The sequence below is a fragment of the Nomascus leucogenys genome, chromosome 5, assembly GCF_006542625.1.
Source record: "Nomascus leucogenys isolate Asia chromosome 5, Asia_NLE_v1, whole genome shotgun sequence".
Taxonomy (NCBI): domain Eukaryota; kingdom Metazoa; phylum Chordata; class Mammalia; order Primates; family Hylobatidae; genus Nomascus; species Nomascus leucogenys.
In genome coordinates this window covers 31366592-31383668 of record NC_044385.1, presented here as the reverse complement: position 1 = coordinate 31383668, position 17077 = coordinate 31366592, and the positions used below count along the sequence as shown (strand labels likewise).

General features: G+C 35.9%; 1 protein-coding gene across 1 annotated transcript in view; it reads right to left on the bottom strand.

Moving 5' to 3' along the window:
- USH2A (usherin) overlaps positions 1-17077 on the bottom strand; it is a 795293-nt gene that overhangs the window by 162177 nt on the left and 616039 nt on the right. Inside the window, exons 51-54 of the mRNA XM_012506628.2 lie at positions 9586-9809; positions 6251-6455; positions 2328-2525; positions 1628-1782 (exon numbers count right to left, since the gene is read on the bottom strand). Coding sequence (XP_012362082.2) covers positions 1628-1782; positions 2328-2525; positions 6251-6455; positions 9586-9809 — 782 coding nt within the window. The remainder of the gene's footprint in view (positions 1-1627; positions 1783-2327; positions 2526-6250; positions 6456-9585; positions 9810-17077) is intronic.

The following is a 17077-nucleotide window of genomic DNA, read 5'->3' as shown; positions in this document are numbered from 1 at the left end:
ACATTTTAAGCACCAGTAAATATGGAGCAAAAGCCACATCTGAACTTGCTTGCATATAATATGCTTTGAACAAAATAAATGGGCAGACATTTCGGTACTCTTCCCATGATACCTAGGATGACTTTATAGCGTCTGCACCAACTTTCTACAAAAAGAAACAAGTGAGAAGAAAAAAATAAATAAATCAAGCAATTATTTAGTCAATATTGTCAAAACATAGTTTTGGACAAAAATTGGCTTTTTTCATAGAATTAACTTTTTTCACTTTGTAAACAATTGCTTTGCATGTAGCAGGCATGAGGTGTGCCTATGCAAAAAGCATGGAATTGTTCTAGGACTAATAACTTTTGACTGGGCCAATCAGCTGCCATCTATCTAAATGGTGGCTCACTCAGAAAGGTTTCTAGAAGTCTGTTGAACAAAATGTTGCATTCTTGCACTGTGGCTGAGCAGTGTGGCTGAATGTTTCATTTGGATGGCTCTTGCACAGTGTGCAAAGATGTTACTCTTCTAAAGTTTTAAGCATATGAAAAGAATCAGAGCTACTCTATGTAAGTTTGCTTCCTCCTGGGCTTCCTCTGTCGAGGCTGGCTTCTATGAAATGTCCCTTTCTTTATTTTCCTCCCACATTGTTTGATTGGTTATTTCCAGTCTTCTTCGTGGGCTTTTCTTTCTTTTTCATTTGGTAGCATTCCCCAGTGCTCATCATCCACAATATTCCACATTTGTGCCTCTCTATTCTCCTCCCATGTCCATATTTATACTCATTACTTCGACTTCCCACACAGATCTTTCTAGAAACTTCAGTCACTTCTCAATCTGGTTTCTGACCGGATATTTTCACATAAAGTGTCAAGTACTATCTGCTTCCACCACCCTGCTATCTGATCCTTCTCTTTAAATATATTTTTTACAAAACTTAACAAAACAGAATCCTATTCTTTTACCTTCAACATTTTTCTCTTTTTTAAAAAGTTGCTTGCAGAATAGCACCATGATCCACAAATTACTCAAGCAGAGATTTGAAAATATCCATGACTCTTTCCTTTTATTTCTGTAAATATAATTGAGTACCAAGTTGTGTAGATTTTATCCCCCACATCTGTTGTATCATTCTGTATTCTCGGTTCTGACCTCTGCTGCCTAAATTCAGGTCTTCATTATTTCTTGACAAGGCTATAGCAGAAGGCTTGGAACAATTTTGCTTTCCGTGCTGGGCTTTTTTGCCCTTTTCTTCATTTTTCAAAATCAGACAATTTTTGTTCATATCATATTTAAAAAGAAACTTTCTTTAACCGAATAATGATTTGGACATTTTTATAGATTTATAGATTACCTAAAATTGGTTGGTGAGGAAAGGATGTGGAAGAAAAGATGGTACTGCTTCGAGATTTCACTTGTGTTTCATTAACACAAGATTGATATTTGGATAAATCTCCCTTGTAATGATCTCTCCATCCAGGCATAGGTATTAGCAGTCAGTTAAGGTGACATATGAACACCCTACTTAACACTACATTGAGGAGGTGCATTGTTTTCTTCAATGGAAAAAGCAGTCACAACCTGGATGTTCAGATAATCTTCACACCGAACCCCTTTTCCCAGAGTTTAGGCAAACTCCTCTTACCTTGCTACTGGTGGCACAGCCAGCAACCGTGCAAGCTTTCAGCTGATATGAATATTCCTGAAATGGTTGAATTCCCTCTCTATCAGAGAAATTCAGTGATGTTCCCCGAAAACGTTCAATTCCATTTCGAAGAAGAATGTAGTAAATAATGGGACCTAAAAGAAGCAGAAAAATGACTGCATTTGAGTGTCATATCATTTTAACTATTTGCAAACAACTTAACAAGTCTTAGTGTTTGGAAGAAATGCGATACTATAGCTTTATTTAATTTTAATTTCCTATTATATTGCTATCTCAAGCAGTTCCTAATTATACTACTATGGAGGAGATGGATTTTTGACATAAATGATCAAAGGGTCATTTGTGTTTATTTCCTTTCACTATGAAACAAATTTACTTTCAATATTAAAACTCTTTCCCCTTCTCTGAATATGCCTTGCTTATTTTGAAAGCTGCTCAGATACATTCTGGGATTCAAGGAACTTTTACTTCTATTTTATTTATTTATTTAGGCTAAAAATTTACGAGGGCTATACCACAAAGTGAGTGATTAGTTGGCACATAATTACAGTTCCCTTTATCGGAACATACTTTTCTAGTGGTTAGATGCATAGGGCAATTAAATGTAGATTATACTCATTTCAATTTTCTTATGAGTTTATGGGATTTTGTTATTTGTATTTTAAAGGTATCTCAATACCATTTGATTGTATAGGTTTTCTCCAGTTTAAGACAATTGTATCTTCAAGATTGTCTATTTTGGTCCACGTAGGGGGACTCACTCCTTGAGGTACATCTTCTTTTGTTCTGGCTCTCACAGCTTTGCTGAGTCCTCGCCCATAGCTGTTCCAGGCAGAAATCCTGTACTCATATGTCATGTAGGGCTTGAGGTTCACATCTGGAAAGAGAAAAAATAGACAGGGAGGTTTCTCTTATTTTTATTTTTTAACCGTCTTATTAAAAGTGAGTATCAAAAACTCTATAGACATTTAAAAATAAATGTTTAATGCTCTAAACCCTTTTATATAAATAAAACTCTAATATCTTTATTTTCTAAATATAAGTAACATTTAAAGTGTTTATTAGATGCAGGCATATGGAATTGCACAAAATAGAATTCCCTGTTTCTGAGCAGAGAAAGAGGGATATATTAAATACATGAAAAATAAAAGCACTGGAATCATGTATAATAAGATTTAATGCTTCACAAATTCATGTACTTTTGATTCCTACATGAGAAAGGTTTGGTAACATTCTTTTATAGTTTTAGTATCATAAAACTTACAAATTACTACTTTCTGTTACTTTGTTAATATTACTTAAAAATTTTAAATCATATGGATTATAATGTTGTTACAACACACAGGATTTGAAACTTAGTTTATCATGGTACCATGTTAGTGAATAAAAATGAAAGCATACTCTGCTATCTAGTTCCTTCCCTCTTCCACAAAAGCCAGAACTGAAAACCAAAATACAAACCAACCAACTTTATTAAAACAATAAAACCAAACCTGCTGAGCTTTTCAAACTGGTAAAAATTGTATTAGATGAACACTCATGGGATTCAGTTGTGTCCCCAAAGTCTTAGTTCCATTTAAGCTTTAATAACTTCGGAAATACCAATGCTACACATTTCCCCCGAAAAACCTACTTGAAAGTTAAATTATTTAAATTTATTTTCCATGTCTCTAATTTGATGAATTTTGAGTATGTATGTATGTATTTTTGTGTGGTAGCTTCTGGATGACTCTTTCTCAGATTGAGCATCAGAAAAGGAGGCCTTTCTCCTTGGCTGCCTGGCCACCTGCTCATCTCCATTGGACATGGAGTTAATTTTAAGTCCCTATGCTTGGATTAATTGAGAGACATTCTCCTTATATACATCTCCTTACAATAAACCCTTCCCTGCCCAATGTATAGAATTAATATGAAAATAAAATGCAATAAATTATGGGGCAGAACTTCATAAAATGCAGATTGCTCTACAAATGTAAAGCATTATCTTCTTTTTCCATTTTTTCTGCTCAGAGGGTATCTGCCACTTGTTGCCTGTGATGGCTACCATGAGTCCTCAGTTCTCCCTTCCATCCTGGTCAGAGGCCTCCTGATTAGAAAACCACATTTGCCAGTTTTCTTTGTAGCTTGTAGTGGTCACATGACTCAGATCTCAATACTTGAAGGAGTATAGAAAGACATGGACAACTTCCACATCATTTTTTAAAGAGAAAATTGCATACCTTTGGTTGCCATTCTGGATTCTGGATCCCTGAATGACCTTGTGTGATTCAGTTGCCTAGACCATCTACCTACCCTCAGATGGTCAATATGTTTTACATTTCTGCTACAGCAAATTAAACTACTTATTGGTAATGACTGTTACTCTGTATCCTCAAGCCCACATTACCATTTCAAATCTCATTTGCTGCTTCCTTCTTTCTTCATATAGGGTTGAAATCCCAATGAAAATTATTGTTTGTCATCATAGCTGCTAGTCCTAATGTAGTGACTAGTTATTAGTAGGTATTTAATAAATACGTTTTGATAAATAAATGATTGCATAAATGAATAAATTTTTGTCAGCACTGGTGTCAGCTTTCAAGTGTAAGTTTCTAAAAGAGTCTGACTTAGTCTAAATTGTTCTCAATGGAATTATCATAGCACCACTTGTGTGCTGAACATCTTTCATGAAAAAGAACGGTTTGTTATTTTTCATATTCAATTTATAGTATTTTCTGCAGGCAAAGCAATCTAAAATATGGATTTTAAAAGCCCTCATAACATTATATCAGTAGGTGGAAACATCTATTCATTTCTGGAGAGGGCTATTGCAAGTATGTATTAAAAGCCCTTCAAAATCTTGATCTTGATTACAAGGGGCAGATAAAAGTAGAGAACTCTCTTAGATGGAAACTCAATAATTTTAAAATGAAAGTCCATGACCTAAATCTATAACTGGGACTGGGAACATGATAGAAGGTCGGACAAATTGTCCTCTATCTGAGGCCTCTCCTAATTAAATTCATTCCAAGGAATATTTTTTTGTTTGTATAGTATTCTAAATCCAAATAATGAGGCAAAGGTAAACAAAAATGCCCTATTCATAAGGATGTTTCAACCTAATAGAAGAGCTGGAACAAGTGTCCAAATCCATATGACACATGAGAAAGCTAGTGAGCTTTGTGAACAGTGTGCCATAGCAGCACAGGGACTGCACTGAGGACATGAGTCTTGACCTAGGCCTTGAGTAGGATGATAAAGGAGGACATTTCAGGTGGAAGAACAGCTTGAAATGCATTTGGAGCACTCTGAAGGGAGCTCCTACACCACGTGGAGTCTTCAAAATCTGTCTCTTTTGATGATGGCATTATTTGAATATGTTTCTTTCTCATGGTGAGTAACTTTTACAGATCTGACCCTCAGTTTCCTCATCTGTTAAATGATCATATTTATATGATTGCCTTGTTGGTATCTGAGATGAGGTTTTAAAGTACCTAGTATAGATGTATACCTAATGTAAATGACAAGTTAATGGGTGCAGCACAACAACATGGCACATGTATACATGTAACAAACCTGCACATTGTGCACATGTACCCTAGAACTTAAAGTATAATAAAAAAAAAAGTACCTAGTATAACATTGAGACTAAATAACGTTCTATCAACCTTATCTCTGTTCCTTTCTTCCCTTCCTAGTCTTCCTCCTATCTTAGTAGCCTACCTTACTTTCTGCACTCTTGAGGTTAGCCATTATTGCCCCTTGGTTGAGTAAAGCACAATGATGATTCATGATAGAATAGAGCAATGTTTTGCTTGTTTATGTAACCTCAGCTTGCTCAAATTATGTCACTTAAGTGGATTCTATTTAATCAAGATGATAGATGATATATATACACACACATACACGCACACACACGCACAAAATTGATTTTTCAAAAAACAAGAACACATTTTGTAGGGACTTAAGTAAATGGATGAGTAATACAAATTTAATTGATGGCACAACAATTTTAGAGATAATTCTGAACTTAACAGTGTTTCTCACACAGCTCAGCCAAAACTAAGCATCACCATTTTGGACTAATTCAGCAGGGCCAAGATGGTACATAGAAATTAATATTTACAATAACTGCAAAGGTTATTGTTTTCGAGATGACCAGCCATCTTGGAAAAACGTCATGCTTGGGTTTACCTCGTCCTCAGAATAGCACTGTTAGATTTTATTATTAATCAGACAGGTTCATCCTTCTTTCCGCTTGAGAGTATAGCAATATTCATTCAATGCATTCAGTGAAAGCTGCATTGTAGCTTTTGAAAAAGAAAATTGGGTTTATTGTAAATTAACTGGATATAGCAGTAAAGGTCACAGATATCTCCACAGATTTACCTTAATATGGAATACAACCTTGTTTAAATAGACTTTAACACATTTTAAACTACTGACTTTGAATACATCCAGATTATGCCTTTAATTACCTTGTAACTAGCTGGCCTCAAAGTATGATGGAATGTATTGATACCGGCTTAAGGAGAGTTGATGTCAGAGTGAAATAAATCTGCATTTTCAGCAGCTTCTCACTAACCCCATTAAGCCATGGGCAGACAGCTTGTTTTCTGTTACCTGTGTAAGAGTACGTGTTTACACTCCCTGTATGAATGGTTTCTTCCGCAGATGAACACATTTCTTCAATTGATGCCTTCCCTGTGGAATTGTGAGATCCTCTTATCACAGTGCAAATCTGGCTGGTAAAGTTGAAGTCACACCTGCCACAATGTGCTGTGGCTTCCATAGATGCTGGGCAGAGGGTCCTGCACTCTTTGGTTTCCTGAGTCAAGTGGTAGGGGTGAGAGAGAGAGGGGTATTTAAAAATTTCATTTAGACATACATAGGGTAGGCTTTTGTGACTTTCAAATGAAATTTTTCCTCAACTTACTTGATGAATGAATATTTCAAAATTTATAAAAAGAAATGAAGGCAGTTTGTATACTAGAAAGAACAATGAATTTGAAATGACACAGATTGAGATTAAAATTTCAGTTTTGCAACTTCCCAGCTCTGTAACCTTGAGCAAGTCACTTATGTTTTCAAAACCTCAGCTTCTTCAGTGGGGAAAATGGAGACAAAAGTTACCACCAAGGTTTGTTGTGTGACTCAAATGAGATAACACCAATAAGTCTTTAAACTTAGTATACACACTACAAATATTTTATTTTTGCTATTTGTTACTTTCCTATGGAATTTTAAAGAAAATAAAGAATGTGATATTTGAGAATTTATACTTCCTGTGTTGTTAGGGAAGTTGGTCCCATTAGAAGTATTACTGATCCAAATTTTTAAAAATATAAATGTTTCATGAACTGTCATTATAATTACAATTATTTATGCTTATAAACATTTTCTCTGACAAATCTCCAGGCTTTTTATGGTTTTTGATAAGTACCACTTTGTTTTAATCCAAGGAAATTAAATACTTAATCATGCCACATTACAGGAGCTATAAATAAGGTAATAGTTTTATCATGTGGAGATCTACTTTGCCTTTCCTTTATATAAGTAGCATAATGTATTTAGAATACTTTTTGCTATTAAAATTGATCTCCATTCAACCTCTCTCTTACATAAAATAAGTTGAATTATTCTTACTAAGTTGCTCAAAATAATAAATTCAAAAATATATAGTGGGTCTAGGCGCAGTGGCTCATGCCTATAATCCCAACACTTTGGGAGGCGGAGGTGGGTGGATCACTTGAGGTCAGGATTTCGAGACCAACCTGGTCAACATGGCGAAACCCTGCCACTACTAAAAACACAAAAATTAGCTGGGCTTGGTGGCACACACCTGTAATCCCAGCTACTTGGCAGGTTGAGGGAGGAAAATCACTTGAACCCAGGAGGTAGAGGTTGCAGTGAGCCAAGATGACACTATATAAATAGAATCCCACTATATATATATGTGTGTGTGTGTGTGTGTGTGTGTGTGTGTGTCTATCTATCTATCTATCCTCTAAAAGCCCAACTAAATGACAGTAAAATAATGGTTTACATGTTGAAAGTCTAAGAAAAAAGGAAGGAAAATAATACACACAAGACAGTGCATACCTTTTTGGAAGCTGGAAAGTAGATGAATGTGGCAGAGACAATGCAACGTGCTCAGTGATGTCCATGTGTCCCTTTTCTCTCTGGGAACATGGGATGTTGAAACCTGGCTGCAGTAGGAGAAGCCACCTGACTAGATATGTCTGTGTGACTAGTACATAGAAAGGATGTACTCTATATCCAGGTATGAACTTTCTGTGTGCAATTGTCCCCTTTTGCACCTTTTCCATTATGATCCAAGGGCTGCGTGAAGCATCACAAGATGGAAGGGGCTTCGGTTCTAGAGATGTTACTTGGAAGACAACTGCCTAACTCATAATGAATTGAAATGTAAAAAAAAAAACTTTGCTAAGAGAGTGGATCCTAAATGCTCTCATCACAAAAAAAGAAAACAAATGCAAAAAGAAACCATCATAACTTCCACATAGAGGTTCACTGTCATGAAATTTTAGAGGAGCAGGATAAAGAGAACATCTTCAAGAGCTTTCATGGAAAAGAAACATGGTTACCAACAAAGAGATAGGAATCAAAATATTAATGGAAGCTTAAAACATGCAGAAATGCCTCAAAATTCTGAGTAGACATAATTTTTAACCTGGAACTGTATATCAAACCAAACTGTCAATCCCGTTGGAGGGTAAAATAATAGTATTTTTATACATTAAGCTCTCAAAAAATTTACCCTCCAAGAAGACAATTCTCCAAATGGAATGAAACTTGGAATCCAAAACAACAACAACAACAACAACAAAACAGGGGAATCAACACAGGAAAGAGGTACAAGGAATTCCTGAGTTGATAGCTTAGGGAAGACCTAATGGGCCAGCTATGCAAAAATCCCATGGTGATCCATTCCAGATTGGAACAGGATATAAATGTCTCCAGGTGGTAGGTGTTCAGAAAACAAAATGAAACCTATAGACTGAACATTATTATGTATAACACACTACTTGATTCAGCATGGAGAAATATTGTCCTCATTAGAATGATTTAACCAACCTTATGTATTATCTTAATCATTCATTGATACAAAGTGCTTGCAGGGCTTCTAACGATCTCATGAGTTATTTTACATCCCAAAGTGTACAAAGTGTATGTGGTCCACACAAGGACTCTGTAGTTGCCTCATTGAACAAGGGTCCTTCCATTGTCTGTGACCAAGACACCCATTTTTAGTGGTCTTATAATGACAAACTACTACAGAACACGGTAGCATGTTTGTTTTTAAAGTGTTCATGGTCCTTTCCTTAAATTGATAGGTTTCTGGTATCCTGGGTCAAGTTTAATACCCACATACATGACATGGCTGTGTACAAACCATCACCATATAAAAACATAAGTGATTACACCCAGAAGCCTATTCATTCACTTTTGACACAGGCATTTGCTCATCTTGCATTGTCCAAGGGAATATGATATAAATGCAACTAAGCGAATTTGCTGGATCTAAGGTCTCTATCAAAGGAAAGTGGCGGATGATGGCTGGCGGGCTAGGGAGAAGAAGCGGGAATTTCCTCCTGTCTCCATCCACAGTGCTCCCAGGCATGAAATGGCACCATGCAGAGGCCCCAGACGACCTGTGCTGGCTCTTTCAGCAGCACACAGACTTTCAGTCCTGCACTAATCTGAAGTGCTGGGTAAAGCTTCCCTGAGAACAGCTAATCATTATTAATTCCTTTAGAATTCATTGCAATAACATCAATCATAGTGAACTCATTCGGTATTAATATGGATGTAATGTGAAAATGAATAATGCACACAGGAGTTTTTATATTCCTATTTTAGAAAAATAGTTATGAACAATGTATTTCTCTCTCCATTGTCAAATCAGTGCCTCCGAGAGCTTTTCTATCAATTACCTTCATCATCATTCCAGTTGAAATCTTGTCAGAGCAAACATATTTCAAAGGATTATATCCAACTCCATTACAGCATTTCTGGCTCTTTGGAATAAGTTCAGTCTCACAGCATTTTACTGGCACCGGGTCATTCTTTTTAACATGTGCTTTAGACTCTCCACTGGAAGCTGAGCAGCATATGGTATCTGACATATTCACATAATCCTGCCCACAACAGAACATCCCTGCAACAATAAAATGTTATATATGAATATGAAATAGAAAAAGGGAAGAAAACTGAGGCTGCTATAAAGTTTGGTATAAAAATGTCAGACTCAGGCAGTTGCTGAAATGGTGCAATACCTAAGGTAGCAGCATTTCCCTACCAAGGTGATTTAAATGTGCGGTGAGGGTCCTTCTTACCAAGAGCACTAGACGCTAATTAGGAAAAGAACACACAAGAGGAAGTGTTCGAAAATCATTCAGCTGGGCCAAACTTCTCTCATGCTCCATAAAAAGAGATAGGATTTCTGTCATGAAAACTGCCTGCGCATTTTGTGATGATAACATCTTGTTGCAGAGGAAGGTTAGTTAAACTATAGGGACTCTGAGAAAGCTCTAGAAATTCATAAGGGAGAAAAGGTCACCCAAGTACTCTGGGATAAGAGCCCGGGCAGAATGGAAAGGTAGCACCATCCTAGAACCTGAAGCCCTACGGGAGAAGCAGTGAAAGTTTTGGCTTAGCTTTATTTAGGGTACAAATATTTGTTTCTTGTGAATTTAGCTGCAATGGTGACCATTTTTCTTCATGAGATGGATTTGGTATTTATTTAAAATCAGCTGAGCATGTTCACTGATCAGGTGCACTAATCAGCCACTATTTTTTGAGCCACACTCTGTTCTAGACCCATCACAGACATAGGTGACAGGCTGGGGGCAGCGGCAGAAAGACCTTGTAGAGAGGATCACTGATCCCCGCATCTAAATGAAAGACACATGTACCTGAGATACCAGATAGACATTTTCTCCCACCAAATTCAGTTTAATTGCCTGCGTTTGCATCATTTAGATATTGCCATCGAAGAGAAATGGCAGAAATTTTAACATTGAAGCAGGAATAAATTAACACTACTCTAGAGACAGATCAAGCTAGAAATCAAGGTGCCTATACTGCATGTCACAGTGTTTTTATATTAGAATTTATATCCAGTTATATAGCAGCACAATGTGATGAATGATTTATTTTAATTGGAATTTTGTTTGTTTATTATTAGTTCCGACTGATAACATGAAGAACCTCAAATTCAAAGTGCCCTGGGGTCCTGAATTGTTTAATCTGGTCCTGTGTAAACATCTACATTATTAAAGACATTCAAATAATAGATCAAAAGTGCTTTTAAAAAAATCATTGGAAGTAGACATTGGTTTGGCACATGCCTTAAGAAAGATGTTTATCCACACATGACTCCAAAGAACACTCTCATTCATCTTTTTACTTACAAAAGTCTCCAATGTTAAAAACTCTTATTTATGATTAATGGTATACACTGATCCTAACAGAGTTTTGGCATACCATTTTTATCTAATGCTATAACTCTTCGCAGTAATTGGTTTAAAAATTAACTGCTATATTTACAATTTTAGTTGTTTTAACATTTCCAGGAAAAGTTATCTCAAATAAATACACAGAGCAGGCCTCATTTTAGTCTGAGTCTTGATTATGGTGGGCATATATGTGTGTATGTTCAAGTATACACACACACAAATACACATATTTATGTGTGTGTAGATATGTATGTATGTATATGTATGTGTATATATACACGCACAAATACATATAAATATATACATACATGAGTGTACACACACACACATAAACTAAAAAGAAAAATCCGTAGCTTCAAGTTTTATATTGTTTGGGCATTTTTCTGCCCCTTCTGATTAGACATTTAAATACAACCATGGATCTTTCACTGTTAATTTTTTCTCTGGCAGTTTTCATAAGACAATTCATGTTTCTCTTTTAAAGGGCAATCAAAATTTGAAAACTGGCCCTTTAGGGAGCGGAATATATTCTCCCCCTCCCATTCCCAAATTACCTCATGGTTTCACTGTGCTTTAAGTATAAAATAAAATTGCAGACATTGACCTAATTTGAAATTCCTAATCAGTCATCTGATCACTCTGAGGGACTTCTGACAGGTCAACTAAAATTTTGATAATGAACTGTTTTTAAACTGGAAAAAAAAGATGCCTTCTTTCACCAAGAGCTTCATCTTTGTATTACTGAATTGAAATTTTCAGCCAAGATTTCACTCACATAACAAGAAGTGACTCCCTTTCTAGTTTCCTTGGTAAACCATTACTTCTTTAATTATTATCAACCTTGTTCCAGTGTGATAAATTGCTAATTACTTAATACCCTAATCAGCGTTCATTCTTTGCACAGATAAACTGTGACAGTGCCATTAATTTAAATAGTAATTTCACTTAATGGCCAGAACGGCACACCAGATTTTTATGCAGCATTTTCTGAAGACTGCATCCATCACTGCAATATTCTGACATAAAGATGTCTGACGTGCACTAACTCACTTAGGGAGAGCAGATGTTGCGGAGCAGAGTTTGGTAGTAATTCCCATAGTGCATCACTTCAGCATGAATGAGCTGCAAATTCAGAGACAGACAATCTTCCGAAACTACATTGCAATAACTTTTGACCCCTACCTAATTTATCACATGTAGCACTTGACTTTTGAACTTTGACACGCGGAATGCACAATTTTAAATATGCCCAAAGAAAAACAAAATAGGTCATGCATTATTGATGGATTGGTCCATTCTTCCAGAGCCTCTTCATTAAATTTGTACGAAGGTGGAGCGTGTCTTTGAACAAGATGCAGATGTTATTAAAGTGGTACAGTACACATTAAACTAGTATATATTTATTTTTCAGATGAAAAAGAATATATTGTCTTTCTAAACTGTGTGTATATATATATATATATATATATATATATATATATATATATCTATATCTCCAGTGGTTTCCATTGATTGGACACAACTGAGAAAATAGTGGAGGAAAAAATTTTTACTCACAATATTATTAATACTTCAAATATGTTACTAATGCTTATTTCATATCTATGTCTAAAAAGAAAATAATTTATAAACATATCTGTTGGATGAATTTCTAAATAGTTAAGACTGCAAAACTGGGATTCCATTTTCTTTTAAAGAAGACCAAGAATTATGTATCATGCCTTTGAGATAAAAATAGTATAGTAGTAAAATCCAGTCTGGAATATGACAAATCATTGTGAAACTCTGAGATTGTTCATGGGGACCAAATTTTAAGCCAAGGGATATTTTAGGCCTAGAAGAAAAAAAAGGTTTGTGATTAGTCATCCTTAGGACAAATGTATAACATTTGTGGCAGAGCATGAAAGAAAAGAAATTCACACTTGTCTTCACCAGTAGATGGCTCTGTGACTACCACCACAAAACAGAGGGTAGAGTAAAAATGCTCCCCAAATCACTGGATACATTTTATAGCACTGATATATTACACTTTCCAAAAAAAAATCATTCTGTTTTATGGAAATCTTCCAGGGAAATGTTTTTTCAATGCCACCCTTACACCGTAGACTTCTGTGATTATACTTCCCTCTGAAAAATTCCCAAATTCCCATCTTATGAAACAAACAGTGATAGTCATTTGTTCTACTGAAGTCAGAGTCCAGGACATGAAAACTCAGTCTTGTATTCTGAAACAATTTGAACTCCGAGTTTCACATCAAAGGCCGCATGGACAAAATTTATAATATAAATAAGTCAATATATTCCAAAGTCATCTCATGATGAGTTTCCCATGGCTAATAGAAAAATATGTCCTCTTTGAATGAAACAGAGGTTTTAATTTTCACCTTTTCATACTAAGGGATATAATCAAGTCCAATCCAAGATTAATGGCATAAATGATAAAGCCATATAAGCAAACACTAAGAAAAAAATGAGTAATAAATAGGTTTAAAATCTATTCAATGAAAATGGCTAAGAATACATATCCACTGAAATGATGTGCACGACTTTCATCCCGAGATACCTGTATAACACTTCTACACAATGCATCTGCCCAGAGAGAGCACTAAAAACATAAACGCCGCCCCAGCACTTCTGTTCCAACAGCATCTGTTAATTCACTCCATTTATAAAATACATATTGACAAAGACAACTGAACTGGGACCAGGGAGATTTGATTTGGTGTGAGAAAGTCAATTCAATGTGATTTTGTTAAAGGGCTCCTGCAGGCAAATAAAAGAGTTTAAGTAATAAAGTACATAAAGAGATGTTTTACGAGCCAGCCCGGTCTCATGGCAGGCACACAATGCCAGGCAGCGAGCGAGGCCAGGCTGAGGAACGATATTATGAGATCCAAACCCTTATGTAGCAGGTATGCTGTTTGTTGCTAGGTTGAGGAGAAAAAGGGCCATATGGATATTCTGGAAGGTCATTAAGGTCACAGTCATTAGGGGCTACAGGAATGAATGGCAGCAGAGGAGGAAAAATACATGCGGAATCTCTTTTCAGTGCAACCTGCAGGAAGGAAGGTCAAGAGAATAAAAAGAGATTTTTTTCCCTTTGTAAAACTATTATTCCTTCAGTCCACTATGATGATCAGAGTTGGCAGAGCTGTAGAATGCCATGATAAACTCTAGAGCTTATCTTGATTCACAGGAGTTGAGGGCTGTCACCATTTGTGTAAGAAATGTTTGACTGGCATGCTACATCATCTTGAAGTAAATAAAGAAGTGATTCTGAAATTTGAGTTCATGGATGGAGTTCAAGGGTGGATAAAATTACAGGCAAATTTTTGTGTGTATTCTATGCACTATTATTCAGAGTGAGGGTTTGTAACTTTCAAAAGATTCGAAAGGAAAACAAGTTAAGAACCACTGTCCTAGTGGACAGTAACCTCCATTCCACTTCTTAGAACAGATGTATTTTACTTTATGCCAGTGGTGTTCTGACTTCTCTTTCCTTCTCTTTTGCATTTGTTCTGCCACCTAAATTTAATCTTAAACTACAGTTCTTATCATCATATTGACTCTTCCCTGAGTGCTAAATAATGTTCAAATCCTTTTGCCTACTCAGATTTATCTCCTTTCTTCCTTACACAGGGTGTATACCTCCTGTAAACCAAATCACTCACTATTATTTGTGTTTTGCAGATTGCTAATTTCACAGTTTAGCTCAAGCCACACCTGCCAAAATCATACTCACTGTTTGAGATTCCAGTCCAATGGAACAACCCCCTTCATTACCTTGACTGGAGTGATCTCTCAGTCTTAAGAATATGCATGCATTCATCCCTCTCTTATGGCCTGTGTATAACCTTGTAGGCACTTTTCTCCTTGATTAAGTTGTAAGCTCTTGAGGATAAAAATGGAATCTTGGGCACTTTTACACTTGCAAAGTACCAAGAATGATATCCTGAATATGGTTACTACGTAATATATATTTAACAAAGGACGGAGTATGGCAGTTGACTGATTCTTTTAAAAAGCTACAGAAGAACAAGCACACTAAAATCAAATATTTTGCTGTCATTTTTAAACTCTGATGTATTAGGGTATACAGGAGGTAACACTTTTGCATCCTCCCTGCCACCTTGGTTCTATCTTTAATAGACCTGTTATTAGCTACTTCATCTAAAGGAGGAGGAGGTATTCAACTGGTTAGTCATAGTACAGGATAACTAATTAATTGCCATAATTTTCCAGTAGACATTACTATGACTTTAAGCAGTCGTTCTCAAATTATGGTCTCAGGAGCCTTTTATATGCTTACAAATTATTGAGGACCCCAAATACCTTTTGTTTATATGGGTTTTACCTGTTGATATGTACTGTGTTAAAACTTACGGCAGAAATTTTTGAAATATTTATTTATTAATGCATTTAGACATAAAATAATAAATCTATAACATGCTAATATATTTATGAAAAATAAATGTTCTTCAAATAAAAATAGTAAGAAGAATGACATTGTGTTACATTTTTGCAAGCTTTTTAAATGTTTAGTTAAGAGAAGGCAATTTAATTTTCTTTCTGATTCTGCATTCGATCTGTTGCAAATCACGCCATGTAACCTCTGAAAAGCTCTGCTGTACACATAGGAGAGAATGAGAGTTAAAAAGGCATATAGTAGTTTAGTATCACAGGCATACTTCATGTTATTGTGCTTTGATTTACTGCACTTTGCAGAGACTGCATTTTTTTACAAATTGAAGTTTTGTGGCCATCCTGCATCAAGAAGTCTATTGGTGCCAATTTTCCAATAGCATGTGTTTGCTTCGTGTCTCTGTGTCACATTTTGATGATTCTCACAATATTTTAAACTTTTTCATTATTATATTTGTTATATTTTTATATTTTTTATCTTTATATTTTATATTTATATTTGTGGTCAATGACCTTTGATGTTACTATAATTGTTTTAGCGTGTCATGAACCTTGCCCATATAAGACAGAAAGCTTAGTTGGTGAGTATCCTCTGTGTTCTGACTGCTTCACAGACCAGCCGTTCCTTTATCTTTCTCCCTCTCCTTGGGCCTTCCTATTCTCTGAGGCACAGCAATATTGAAATTAGGCCAGTTAATAACCTTACGATGGCCTCTAAGTGTTCACTTGAAAGGAAGAGTCTCATATCTCTCACTTTAAATCAAAAGCTAGGAATGATTAGGCTTATTGAGGAAGGCATGTTGAAAGCCAAGATAGGCCAAAAACTAGACCTCTCATGCCTAACAGTTAGCCCAATTATGAATGCAAAGGAACAGTTCTTGAAGAAAATCAAAATGCTCCACCTTCAACAGACCTTCTTCTCTTTTCTCTACCACTCCTTCTTGAACATGTCTTTTCCCCTGGACAATATCTCTTTATTATATCTTATAAGGTATGTGAGAATGATGACCAATCTGGTGGGTCTTATGGCCTTCAACCATGGTCCAGGTAGGATTTCTATTTCACTTATCATTCAATTATTATGAATAAGTGAAACAGGCTTATTGCTGATGTGAAGACATTTTGAGTGGTATAGATAGAAGATCAAATCAGTCACAACAGTCCCTTAAGCCAAAGCCTAGTCCAGGCAAGGCTCTTACTCTCTTTAATTCTATGAAGGCTGAGAGAGGTGAGGAAGCTGCAGAAGAATAGTTGAAAGCTAACAGAAGTTGGTTCCTGAGGTTTAAGAAAAAAAGCCATCTTCATAACATAAAAGTGCAAGGTGAAGCAGCAAGTGCTGATGTAGAAACTGCTGCCTCAAGTTACCCAGAACACCTAGGTAAGATCATTGATGAAGGTGGCTACACTAAACAACAGATCTTCATTGTAGATGAAATAGCCTCATACTGGAAGAAGATGCCAACTAGAGCTTTCATAGGTAGAGAGAAAAAGTCAATGCCTGGTTTCAAAATTTCAAAGGACAGGTTGACTCTCCTGCTGGGGGGCT